This window comes from Amia ocellicauda, chromosome 11 (assembly GCF_036373705.1).
Source record: "Amia ocellicauda isolate fAmiCal2 chromosome 11, fAmiCal2.hap1, whole genome shotgun sequence".
Taxonomy (NCBI): domain Eukaryota; kingdom Metazoa; phylum Chordata; class Actinopteri; order Amiiformes; family Amiidae; genus Amia; species Amia ocellicauda.
Window position 1 is genome coordinate 35,292,284 of NC_089860.1, and position 12,894 is coordinate 35,305,177.

Sequence of the window (12,894 nt, forward strand, 5' to 3'; positions counted from 1 at the left end):
GTGGAGCGTTGCGGGCAGCTGGCTTTTAAACCGCCCACAGGTCAACGTCACCAAACCGCATTCTCTCTCTTCCCCCCCCCTCTCTCCCTTATACTGCTGGTGTCATTCATTCAGTGCCAAGATTGCTTTATTAAAAAAAAAAAAAAAAAAAAAAAAATCCTTTGGCCCATGTTCAAACAGGAGTACAGCTGGGATGTGTTAAATTTTCGGCAGACTGCCCTCAATTTGAGATGAGTTATAAATAGCTCTGTTGTCGACTTCCTTAACTAAGGCTGAGTGAGGTAAAATTCAGGTTAATAACCGTGGGAAGCAATTAAACTTTTGTTGGGAGCGGAGCGCCAGCTTTCAGGTTGTGAAGTGCCCATCATGCCGTTGGGGGGAGAGAGACGTGGTGGCAGTCATTTGATCCAGAACTGCCCCCCCACCCCCTCCTCCCGAGTTCCGCCTTCCACACTCTCCTCTCCCCGTGTCTAATTCTCCAGTATAACCCCGGCAGACCACGCTGTAATCTGCTCTAGTGTGCGACACAGAGCTGCACAATCACGGTCATATGGTCAGTCAGCAGAGTGTGTGTTGGTGGTGGGGGGTGTCTGTGTGAGCTGTGTGTTGTGTATGTACAGATAAGAGCCAGTCATCACGGGCCTACTCTGTGTCCTGTTGAATCGCTGATTTGAAGGTTTATGGCCTTGGTTCAGTTTGCCCTGAGGTGTAACGCTCGAAGGAAACTTGGCATGGTCAGTTTAATGTATTCAATTTGATTTAAGAGTCATGAACATAGACTCTTGGCTTTCAAGCTGCTCCAGTGGTTTAGTACAGTATTTTGTATAGGGGAATTGCGCAGTACCCAGAATGCTCCAATAGAAACGGGTGTAAACGGGTGATTTATATGTAAAAAATAATAATAATAAAGGGATATATTGTAACAATTGTAAGTTGCCCTGGATAAGGTGTCTGATGATAAATGTAATGTAGACTAGCGTGATGCGGTTAAATGTGTTCAGCCATTTGTCATACAGATCCCAGACTTTATATGTGCAAATTACATTTGAAGATTCCTGCCTACTTAGCAGAATTTTGGATTGGATGTTATTCTGACATCCCAGTGTACGATACAAATCCAGATAAGTTCTAAAATCTAATTTACACAGAATTAACCACCACTGAGCCCATGTAACAGTTTCCAGGGTTTTTGTTTGTTTGGTAATTAAGTCATTCCTCTTTCCTCTCTTAATGTTACTGCGCTGCTCTTCCCTTCCGAATGAGCTGCGGCTCATCTGCTTGCAAGCCTATATTGGGAAAACTGCATATGACTGGCTCTCCCACGCAGCGTTTGTTTATAATCCACATTGGTCTGAATCAGACTAAATGCAAAAGGGTCTAATACTGTCACTCCTGATTTCGTATTTAAGGCTCTGAGATATTGTTGTTGATTTGCTAAGGTGATCATTTAAAAAAAAAAAAAAATTGACAACAGACCATAGTTTAAAAAGATTGTATTCATATTTCAGTGTGTAATTATTTGTATATTACTTTGCTGGTGTTGGCAGTGGGAAGGCAGTTGTTTTGAAGGTAAAATGTTGTGTTTGATGCTACTCTGTTCAGAAGTGGGCAGAGGGCAGGCAAGTAGATATCTTTTCCTTTTGTTGAAGGTAATGCATTTAAATGCTACAGATCGTTGCATCCAATTTGAAGTGTTCGATAACTTTGACCTCCGTCCCATGTTGTCTTGGGTCTGTCTATACAGCTTTTATATTTTTATATAAGCAGTAGTCCAGTATCAATCCTGCACAAAGCATTGTGTAACTTTACAGCAGGATCACATTCAGGGATAAATCTAAATGCTGTATAACGACGTGTTTGTGCAGATTGCAGCCATTAGATGTTGTTCATCCAATTCTCCAGCAAGAGCTGACCCTCTTGTGGGATGTTCGTTTCGAGCTCAAGTCTGATTCATAGAATATCACAAATTATGCATCTTCTGTTGCGGGAACGTACTCAGTGTGGTAATAGAGTACTTTATTGGGGGTTTTCCTTATTCCCAAGTCTTGCTCGTTGCCTGTCCTGTGAGATCCTGTGTGCTTTGTTGCGCTCTGCTTGGATTATCTTCTATGTGAACTAGCTATTCCTGCGAATTAAGCAATAGCGGGGAGAGAGGTCTTCTACCTCACTGTCAAAACCTGTACAAGGGAAGCACATTAGTGTCTCAGCAGGCCGGCTGCTGGTAAGGTATTGTATACAGATGCTTGTCATTTGCTCTAGTTGGGCTCACAGATGTTTCTGAAGCTATTTGTGCTTTAATAATTATGGGGCATTTCACACTTTGTAAGGAGAGATGACACCGAATCTCACGGACGGATATTCATCAAAGTAAAAAGATGGGGGGGGCTTGTTGGGTAATCTTACCTGTGTCCTTTGTGTAGCCAGTGAGTTGCTTTGAAAATGTTTTATTTTCTATACCCAGTCTGAGATGTAGGGAAGCTCTTTTGATAGTGCAGTGAATGAAACCAAGCCTGCATCAGGTGTTTTCGGGAGTCAACTGACTTTTGTCTGCGTTTCTGTTGCAGCCTTCGAGTCCAATGGACCAGATGGGCAAGATGAGAGGCCAGCCGTATGGAGGGACTAACCCTTACTCCCAGCAGCCTCAGCAAGGCCCACCTCCTGGGCCTCAGCAAGGGGCCTCGTACCCAGGGCAGGGCTATGGGCCCCCCACTCCGCAGCGCTACCCCATAGGCATGCAGGGTCGCACCCCGGGGGGCATGGGCAGCATGCAGTATGGGCAACAGGTGAGTCTGCCTGATGTGCAGTTAGTCCTGCTCTGTGACACTTCTACCTTCTCCAGCGATTTGATTGATGGGAGCCTTGTCCTGTCCCAGTTGGCTGCTGTTTAAGATGAGATCCCAAGCTGATCTTGATGGTCGAGAGAAGCCGACCCGGATAGTGGCACTGGTTTGACTTAAAAGTAATATCATATTTTTGTAAAGTACCTTTTGATTTAATCGGCAACCAAATTTTTCTGTCCTGCTCCTGATTTAATGCCCAAGGATGAAGACGGCGCTTGAGTTTTTTCCTGTAATCCCTGAAGTGCCCGGCTTTTTGGAAGGAGGATTTATTTCCTCAAAAGCAGATGTTTGTCCTCAGATTTCTGGATTGTATCTTTGTGGGAAAGAAACCCCAATTAAGTGTCGGGCTTCTAATCTTTCTCCAGCTGGGACTAAGCATAAATGTCTCCATTGTAACATTGGAGATTTGAGGTGAAATCAAGGAATAGTAACTGAAAGGCATTGTTTGTATGTCATTGTTGTAGCATTGTGCCTCAGAGCTGACAGGTGTTACACTTTACACATTAAGTGAATGAAAGCGATTCTGCGCTGTATTCAATTGATCCCAGACAGTTGGGTTAGGATTTCCATGGTTTGCTCCTTTTTGAGAGGTCGTCTGTTTCTGCTCATCAGCTCACCACAGCGCTTACAGTTCTCCCTCAGTGATAGCGGTTTTCTCTTAAACGTCATCTTTGTTTTAAGCAATGTGAAATTTGTAAAATAAAAACACCTTGTGCATAAACCAAACGCATCTGGTCACAACAAGAAACAAACCAATAAAACTGTCATCTCAAGTAAGTACACAAAAGAAATCAATGCAGCATTAACCACGATTGACCTCGTATACAGTCAATCATTCTTCCCTCTCGGTGGGCATTGACCCGTCATGAATGGGAACCTGTTTGAGAGGGAGAGTAGTCTCGCACAGGGGCAGAAAACATGAGCCAGTGCAAATCCTGCAGCTTTTACAAATGCATTCAAAACTGTCTGCCGATTTAAAGACCGGAAGAGATGCATCCAGTGAAGCACATCCTTCAGTTGGTAGGGAACGCTCAGGTTCAGGGCCAACACGCCCTGCAGCCCCTGGCACCCGCGTCGCCTCCTGCCTTCCCCACAGCGCCAAGCTGGATCCCCGTTTGATCCGAGCCCCCTGCCTTGCGATCTGTACTGGTCTGTTTTTTTTTTTTTTTTAAATGCTCTGCCATGTCCACTTGTCTAACCTTGTCCCGTTGTGTTCCTGTGTAGATGCCTCCCTACGGACAGCAGGGGCCGGCTGGCTACGGACAGCAGGGCCAGGCGCCGTACTACAGCCAGCAGGCCCAGCCCCCCCACGCCGCCCAGCAGCAGTCCCCCTACCCCCAGCAACCTCAGAGCCAGCCGGGCGCGCAGACCCCCTACTCACAGCAGCACCCGGCGCAACCCTCGGCCCAGCACGCCCAGGCACAGCCCCCCTATGCGCAGCCGCACCAGACGCCCCAGGCCCAGGCGCAGCAGCAGGCGCAGCCCGTGCCCACCCAGGCCCAGCCCCCGTACTCCCAGTCCCAGCCACCCCAGTCTGCCCAGGCGCCCTACCCCCAGCAGCAGGTCCCCCCACCCCAACAGCAGCAGCAGCAGCAGCAGCAGCAGCAGCAACAACAACAACAACAACAACAGCAGCAGACCTCGCAGGTCCAACAGGCTCAACAGCCTCAGCCAAGTTACCCCCAGCCCCAGCCTGCCCCCCAACAGCAGCCTCCCCCCCAGCCTCCGCAGCCTCCGCAGACGTCCACGCCCCAGCAGCAATCCCAGCAACCCCCCGGACACGCCCCGCCCCAGCAGAGTCAGACCACCCCCTACGCCCAGGTTCCTCCTCCACAGCAGCAACCACCGCCGCCGCCGCAGCAGCAGCAGGCGTCTCCCTACCAGCGCTTCCCCCCGCCACCCCAGGTACGGCCGGCCTCGTGCGGGTGTCCGCTATGCCCGAGGGCAGTACAGGACGGCTGCACTGCGGGTGTTGCGTAGCGTGTCATCCAGTCTATGCTATTGTATAACCCTTATGATGAGGTGTAAGTGTGGATGATTCTCCCGAGACCTGACCGTGAGACATGAGCTGCAGGAAAAGACTGTTTGCTAGTGATAGTTGGACTAATGTAATGGATGGGCTTTATTTGTTTACTTCCTGACGCCTTGGGGGATCGTGAAGTGAGATTCTCTAGAGCGTTTGAGTTATAATGTCTAATATATTAAACTACTTCTGTGCTACTCCTTTATAGCCCACTGTTTAATAGGGGAGCAACTTTATACCTCTGATCTTATAATGTATTAAAGCTTAAATGTTTCTAATTAGGTGTCTGGTAGCTCCTTTCTACATTGCCTTTTCAGCCCAGAGAATAGTACAGCATCGCGCACAGACAACTAGATGCCGATTTGTGTAACGACGCGCACAGGATGTTGACTTTATCCATAAAGGAAGACTAGAGTTACGAAAGTAGTGTGTTGAATGTTTGTTACAATCTAGTGTGTGTTCATACACTTAAAGTGTCATCTTTCCATCAGTATATAGTGAATTCCCACAATGCTTTGGGGGTCTCGGCTTTACGTCGATTTGACAGTGCTTTTACTACACTGTACATACAGCCTTCTTGCATTTGGAAGTTGGCTTCTCGGACCATCATAATTTGGTCTGTCCAGCTGGTTTCCTGGCGGTCATGTGATGTACGGGCTGCACAGTCCCCTGTCCTCCATCCTCATCCTCACTCTCTCCTCCTCCCCACCCCTCCGACTGCCCTTCCAGGAGCTGTCCCAGGACTCGTTCAGCTCCCAGTCCAGCGCCCCTCCATCCAACCCCGCCATGACTTCTAACAAGAGCGGCTCGGAGGACGTCACCATGCAGGGCCGGCCCTCCAGCCTCCCGGTGAGTACCCGGTGTGCCGCCTAACCTCCTTCCCCCCCCTGCCGTGGTCGCTGTCGATGACACCCCCTCTCACGCACCATGTTGCTCGGTGCCATGCTTGTTTGGTACCCTGTTGCCGTGGGCCGGTGCAAGATGGATTACTCTCTTCTAACCTCTTCTCTACAGGCTGCGGAATCGGTTACAGTCTGCCGGTCGAGGGAAAAGCATCTCCTGATGAGCCTAAGTAGAACAGACTCGTGCTGTAGAATATGAAAAGAGCCAGGCGAGAGGAATTTGGCCAGAAAAAGACAGATGTACAGGATATAAATGTTCCAAATTGATTTCGGTTTTGCGTACTTCCTGTTAAGTGATCACGTTGTCTAGATCGGTTCTCGTGTGTGTGTCATTGTGTCCCTGGGGAAATGTGTGTATGATCTTGTCGTCGGAGCTGTGAATGTTTGAAGGAGAATAAGGGACTGGTTCTGTTGCAGTTCAGTTTGTCATCCTGGAAATGTCTGCCCAGGCTGAAAGCTGGGTGCTGCCCAAAGTTCTCCTGTTTTTATTGTTTATCCAACGGCGAACGAATTGGTAAACTTCAATCCGTACGCTTGTGTGTTCTGTCCCTGGAATCAAGCCTGTTGAACTAATAAAGTAAAGCTCAGTGTGATGTAACGGGTGAAAACGGACAATCCAAACTCATTTTAACTGGTTTGTGCACCCAGTTCTATTTCGGCCCATTATGATGGTCGTCCTGAATAGAGGTAACCGTTCAGGACCAGTTCCCTACACAACTGGCATAACTGGGGTCACAAGTCTTGCCCAACACTTTGCGTTTCCAGAGACCGTTTTCTCAGCATTTGTGCACATCCCTGTTTCCAAATATCTTTGATTTCTGTGACCCCTTTACGGCGTAAAGGCTGTGAATCATCATTGTAAATGCTATCAAAAAATTAAAAGGGATACTCCATTGTTGTGCTTTACTGGAGCTCATCTGCAGCATGAAGGAAATGCATTAAATTGAGATCTCAACTGGAGGGCATATTGTGTGAATCTGAAACTGTACTTATAATTAATGTTATGCTATATATATAGATGAGACGCAAAAGGGCTGCACCATCTCCCTCTTTCCAGGCACTCGGGCTTGTAAACGTCGGGCCAGAACGGTGAAGTGCCACCTTGAACAATTTAGATCTAAAATGAGTAAAGCACCTCTCGCACTACTCTGTATCCAGGCTTTCAGGTCAACTGGGGGAAGACAGGGGGGGGGGGGGGCTTTTGAAGAGCTGAAGGCAGGGCTATGTAGTCAGACGGGAGGCAGTCTCTCTAGTAACTTTGTTTGTGTCCTCTCTGTAATGCGAGACGCGGGACCACATGGGGTTTTCTATGAAGGGAGTGTCGGGCCATTCATCTAGGGGGTGTGAGCGGTCTGCTGGTGGCATGCGTGGAGGGTTAGTGACACTGATCTCTTGACATCGCGGAGCTGGCCCTGGGCTCGGCCTGTTATTCGCGAAGAGGGGCGACAGCTGCACACTGGGGTGACGGGAGACCGGAGCCATTGCAGCGCTTGGGCTTTTTATTCTCCGCTGCTCATAGGTAGAGGGACGATTCGATGCAGGGATCGGTTACTTCACAGGTTTAAAATACGGTTTACTACGCAGATGCTTAAATTTTGTTTTTTCCTTGAGGAAATTTAACTCTTCCGCCTCCCTGCGCTCTCACCATGTGGGGTAGTGCTCTGTATGAGAATTAAATGCGGGACATGACTTGGCTTGTCTGTTTGACTCGCAGCTCTTGTTACCTGGATTGTAGAAGTCGGGCACAATGCTGGAGTATTGAAGGGTTGTGCTTAGATTAGTTTAAAAAGCACTTGAAGTGAAACGTTGGAAGTGTTTGTGATGTCACAACAGCGTGCGGTGGAAAGTGTCCGAGTCCAGGACCCGAATGAAATATTTTAGTACCGTGGTTTGGTCACATGACTGGTTTGTGTTTCTAAATTACTTCAGTCGATTTCCTTGAATTTACTTTTAACTGACCTTATTAAGGAGCCATACTACACAATTTTCCATTTGTTTCCCGCCCTATGAGGTGAATTACGTTTGTGCTGCTTTTGTTCATCCACTATTGTATCAACCCTTTGGGGAGTGTTTTTACATAGAGCTCGTGAAGACAAGGTGCCATATTAAGTCGCACGTTATTGATTGTTTCGAAATAATTTAAGGGGTAAGAAACTAACCCAAATGCATCTGAAGGTCAAACTATGCACCTGTTTTCTGTACTTGTGGACTTGGTGTTGAAGCTGTGAAATCTGCATGCCTCAATTAGATCTTGGGTTTCAGTCCTAGTTAAACGTTAAACGTAAAAACGGCATTCCCAGCGTCGCGTCCGTTTCAATGCGGCATTGATTTATAAGGGGGTGTGAGCTGTGGGTGGTTCTGACATGTTATGGTATTTGATCAAAAACCCCACAGTTAAATCTGGTTTTAAAAATGACTGTGGCGGTTTGAACTTTCCTTACTCAGGAAGCGCGGAATGCTCTGTGGTATTGTTAATTGGTTAACAAACCATGCTTTCCCCTTTCCAGACGGCGGGCTGAGTTGAAGGGGGAGGGAGGAGAGGAGGCCCGTCTCTGTGCCTGCGTGCTCTGATGGGGGGGCTGCCCTGGGGTTTTTTCTGTTTTGTTTTGTTTCCCGTTTTATCCTTATTCCCCGAGCCTCGGAAATGGATCAGGAGGTTACATTTCATGGGAAATCCCGGCTCTGCTGCGTACGATTGCCTTAAGAGCAATTAATCTGGCTGTTGAACGGATTTCACTTAATCAGTCTCCTCCCGGAGCTTTCACATGACACTCGGCACAGAGATTAGCCAGTGCCAACTTGAGCGCGGATCAGATAATAACCCGTTTGCCAGGTTTTGCAGGCGCTCTCCTGGCTCGCTGAGCTGCCTCCACATGCTAGCGGGCTTCACACTTTGCTGTCGACGCTGTGGCGCGATCTTCAAACCCCTCTCGAGGTGTACAGTCAGAGCATAGCTGTTTTGTGGTCATGTTCAGTACAGAATAGCAATAAGTGCTGACATCACAAATTAACTCTCAGATTTCCTTATGGTTTTCAACCATTTAAGCCTTAGTGCGTTTCGCCACACTTGTGTAAATGCTGCCAAGTTGGATACAAATTAATCTAGTATTTCAAAATGTTAGGTAGGATTTTGTGGGTGGTGCCACCTTCCAGAAGCAGAAGGGTGGTCTTCACGGGGAAAGCAGGATGCGTTTCCAGCCGAGGAGTCTGAGCAGGAGAGTTGTGGGCCCTGAGAGACCCTGGAGCTGGGGCCCAGCGTGTCCTGAGAGCAGATCAGCAGTACTTAGGCTGGGGTGGGGGAGGCCGGTGGTCTTTATTGTGGGATTAGCAGATGAATGGCATCATCAGAGCGTTTCCTTTCTCATTGTACTGTGGGAGCCAGCCTCTCGCACCGGAGTGTGATCGAAGTGTGGAAACGCAGGCGTGTGAATGACCTGATGGTGTGGGGAAGGGGCTCAAGCCGTTCATCACCGCTAGAGGTTGTGCACTTCCATTGGTGTGAACGTTGTCCTCATAGCTTCCTGGATGTGTTCTGGATGTTTCTGTCACTATCTGAGAATGTTTTTTTTTTTTCCAGGCTACAGTCCTCACAGAAATCGTACCACTCATTTAATTTAATTTAAATTAATTCAGTGTAATTTGAGGAGGTGTCTGGTTCTCACATGGAGATGCAGGAATGTCGTCAACATTTAGAAGGTTTTCTTTCGCTGCTAATGGAGCGGTTGTGTGGCAGTTTATTATTAAACTTCTCAATACTGAGGATAGTTTGAGACACCTTGAACTAGCTGACATGACATTCCCTTTACTGTGTACTATGGGACGGGGCTAATTTCAGATAAGATATTAATGACAAGGAAGTGAGATGGTGGAAATGGCTCTTGACTGCAGTTACTCATTGCTGTGAAAGCAGATGGACAGACAGGTTCACATTGTTTTTTATTGGATAGAATCCACAACCGCAGAAATCTGTTGCATTAATGCAATTCCAGTAGATACACAAGTTATTTTGAGTTATGTTTGAGGTTTACTATGCAGTTACACAATACACTCAAATGAGGCAGTCTTATTGCATCAAACATGGCTGCCCTGCGCTGTCATCCTTCTGTTTTAGTGGCTCTATACAACTCTCATTGTCTAAAAGCTAATTGGTCTGTATTAAAAAAATGTAAAACCAGTTGCATTGCAGTTCAGTGTTTTACGGATAGTGGTCTTGGGCTCTGAGAAATGTCAGTTCTTGTTCAAATAGGGTGCTTTAGAAGTCCTTCACCTGTGTTACTTGTGGAAAGGTCAGTTCTGAAAAGATGTCCAGGAGCTCCAGCAGCTGAGAACCTCTTGACCTCTTGAACGATAAAGGAGTCAGTGTTCGTAAATGCACCGCGCAGCATGGCGTACAGGGAGTTATAGAGGATAATGGGCATCTGAAGGGTTAAAGTTTGTGGAGCGTTACAAGCTTAAAATAAATAAATCCAGGTTTTATTAATGTCATTTTTGTGACCATAACTGGCGACCGGGCAGAGGAAGTGTTTGGGATTTCCAGGTTAGGTCGCTTTAGTTCAGCTCATGAGTAGGGGGTGGTTTGTACGTACTTGCTCCTTGCCTCAGAGATCTGTGTGTTTGAGCTGCTGCTTTGTTGCCAGCCGTGTCACGCTTTCACTTTTGTGGAAAAGTCACATCCTCTTCCTGTCTATCCGTGGGAATCTTTTCCATCCCCCCCTTTTTTCTTTCCCTTTAATCTCTCTCTCGACACATCGGTTTGGGGAAGGGCTTTTGTACTGATGTCCCGCTGAAGGCTAATCCCAGACGGCCCCGCCCCTGTAGCCCGAGTGCTGACCACCGCCAAGCCCCTTGCCGTGCGTCTGCCTCCCCCCACTCTGCACACATTCTGAGCGTGGGGGAGGAATGTGCCAGTTTCATCCGCGGCTCATTGAATGGGCTCGGGGGCAAGAGGGAAGGTCATAAGTTGGTCACACAGACAGTCTTGCCCGTCCCTCCCCTTGGTATGATTTCATCACACATGGCTTTATTAGGGCTGGAAGTGCAGTTATGGGAAATTCAGACCACACATGGAAAATGTTCTCCCTGGCTTCTCAGGACCTCTGGTGGCCTTTGAGCAGCAAAGAGCCACTCACTTGTTTCAGTTTTTTTTTTTTTTTTTTTTCCCCTTCTCTTCCTTCTCTCCTTCACTGCCTTGGTTTCTCCGCTGGGGTTTGCTATCTGCTCTCCGGGCCCGCAGAGCCGCCTCTCTCCCCCAGCCCTGCCTGCCTGCCTGCCAAGGCGCTCTGCAAATCGGCTTTCATAACCGCGCTCTGCTCGACCTTGTTTTGCGAGCTGCTGCGGTATTGCAGTATTCAGTGTCTGGGGCGTGTTTCCTGTTTCTATTCTGGGCCCTGGCTTCTGGGCCTGAGCTTCCTGTGTGTGCACTGCATTCAGGTTCCGGGGCCCCGCCTGCTTTCCTCCCCAGCCCTCAACGTTTTCACAGTGGTGTTTTAGTCTAAAAATGGAACGGAGGCACCCTGATTACAAGCCGGCCGCGGTATGGAGACGGCAGAGGGCCCGAAGCAGGCAGGCAGGCAGGCAGGCAGGCCCAGGGTGTGCAGTGTGTATCTGTGTCTGAGCCCTTTCCACAGCACTGAGGCGCTGGTGTGACTGCAGCAAGCGCTTCTGTGCTTCCCATGAAACCTCTGCGAAACGGAGGACACATTTTGTCTCCTTTATTGGGTGGAGTGTTCCGTCGGTTTTAATTTAAAAAGCGGTGCTGACAGCAGTGCTGGCATATTGGGAGACCCAGCATCGGCACTCGGTTGAGGTTAAATTCTCATTTAAGAATTAAGAGAGGCAAATCCTCCCTCTCCTCCCAAGGGTCTGTCTGTGTGTGTGCCTGATGTGCCAGGAACTGAGCACAGTGGCAGCTGTTGAGAATTGACTTCAGCACTGAGATTCACAGAGCAGCCCTTAGAAAAGCTGCTCAGAGAGGGAGTTGCTTCCAGGGACAGACGCTCCCCCGATTTGGGGCTCGTGTGCCTGGGCTGGGCATCTGTGCTGCTCACTGGGGCTCCCCGCTGCTATTGTGAGCCAAACAAAAGGCTCCTCGCACACTGGGACTCCATTGTTAGAGGCAGGCCGGGCATGAATGGCACCTTGGGCTGTCTGCTGCTCCTGTGAATTACCTACCCAGTCCGCTGGGCCGGGACGCGGTTCAGCCAGAGCTCGGTGTGCATCTGTGACCTGATGGAGTTTCCCCTCTTGCACCGCTGATTGTCACTGAATGATTTCAGTCGTAGGCATCTGTAACACCGGGGTCCTGTGTGAGATGATGGCAATTAGCATGAGCTCTGTAAGAATCCAGTCTTGTGGCAACGCTGTAAAAGAGATTTTAATGCTCCTGCTTTACTTCGCGTTCCTGTGAGGATTCAAACTGTTGTATTACTGAACTATTTATGTACAAAGTGCGATTTGCCTCGTGGAGCAGAATTCTCGGGTTGTGATTTACCACTTTCTCTGTTCTGTCTGATGGAAAATATTAAGAGTACTTCCCGATGTATAAAAACATCAATACATGTTCTAACACCTTTACTTCTTAATGACTGCAGGGCTTGTTTCTCCTGCTTTGGAGTCACGCAGGTTTAGTTTTGCCGCTGACGAATGCTTCCAGACAGCAGGTATTCGGAAGCGAAGCGGCAGACTTCCAGTCACAATCGGTTAGGCCCCGAACTCCCAGATCCGCATAATCATGATAAATAACCAAGGTTAATTGAGTTAACGTGCTTCGTAAAAGTAATGTCAGGCCAGGCTCCGAACGCAGCCATGACTCCACTTGGCTTCGGTCCTCGGTCTGTAGGCTGAGGTGTCGGTACTCCTACTCCATTTGAAGCCACAGGAAGCTTTTAGCTCCTCACTCTAAAAGCAGTGTTGAACTTTTAGCTTTGTAGTAATTTGGAAGACAGGTGGTGTCTCTCTAGAGGGGGTGGGGATTAGCAAGGGAACGTCTCTTATTGGTTCTTAATCGAGCCCAGGAAACCAAAACCCTGTATTCATCTAGGTTCAGGCTGTGCGCGTATGTTTGGAAGCCAGATCTTGCATTTGTGTGTTCGGTCCGGTGGAAACATGGCCGCCTCTCGGAGGGGAGGAC

At 48.4% G+C, this 12,894-nt stretch overlaps 1 protein-coding gene across 1 annotated transcript in view; it reads left to right on the forward strand.

Annotated features, from left to right (window-relative positions):
• The window catches only part of arid1ab (AT-rich interactive domain 1Ab), a 57,436-nt gene that overhangs the window by 20,650 nt on the left and 23,892 nt on the right, over positions 1–12,894 (forward strand). The window contains exons 2-4 of the mRNA XM_066717678.1: positions 2,565–2,783; positions 4,065–4,745; positions 5,593–5,712. Of these exons, the coding sequence (XP_066573775.1) occupies positions 2,565–2,783; positions 4,065–4,745; positions 5,593–5,712 (1,020 nt within the window). The remainder of the gene's footprint in view (positions 1–2,564; positions 2,784–4,064; positions 4,746–5,592; positions 5,713–12,894) is intronic.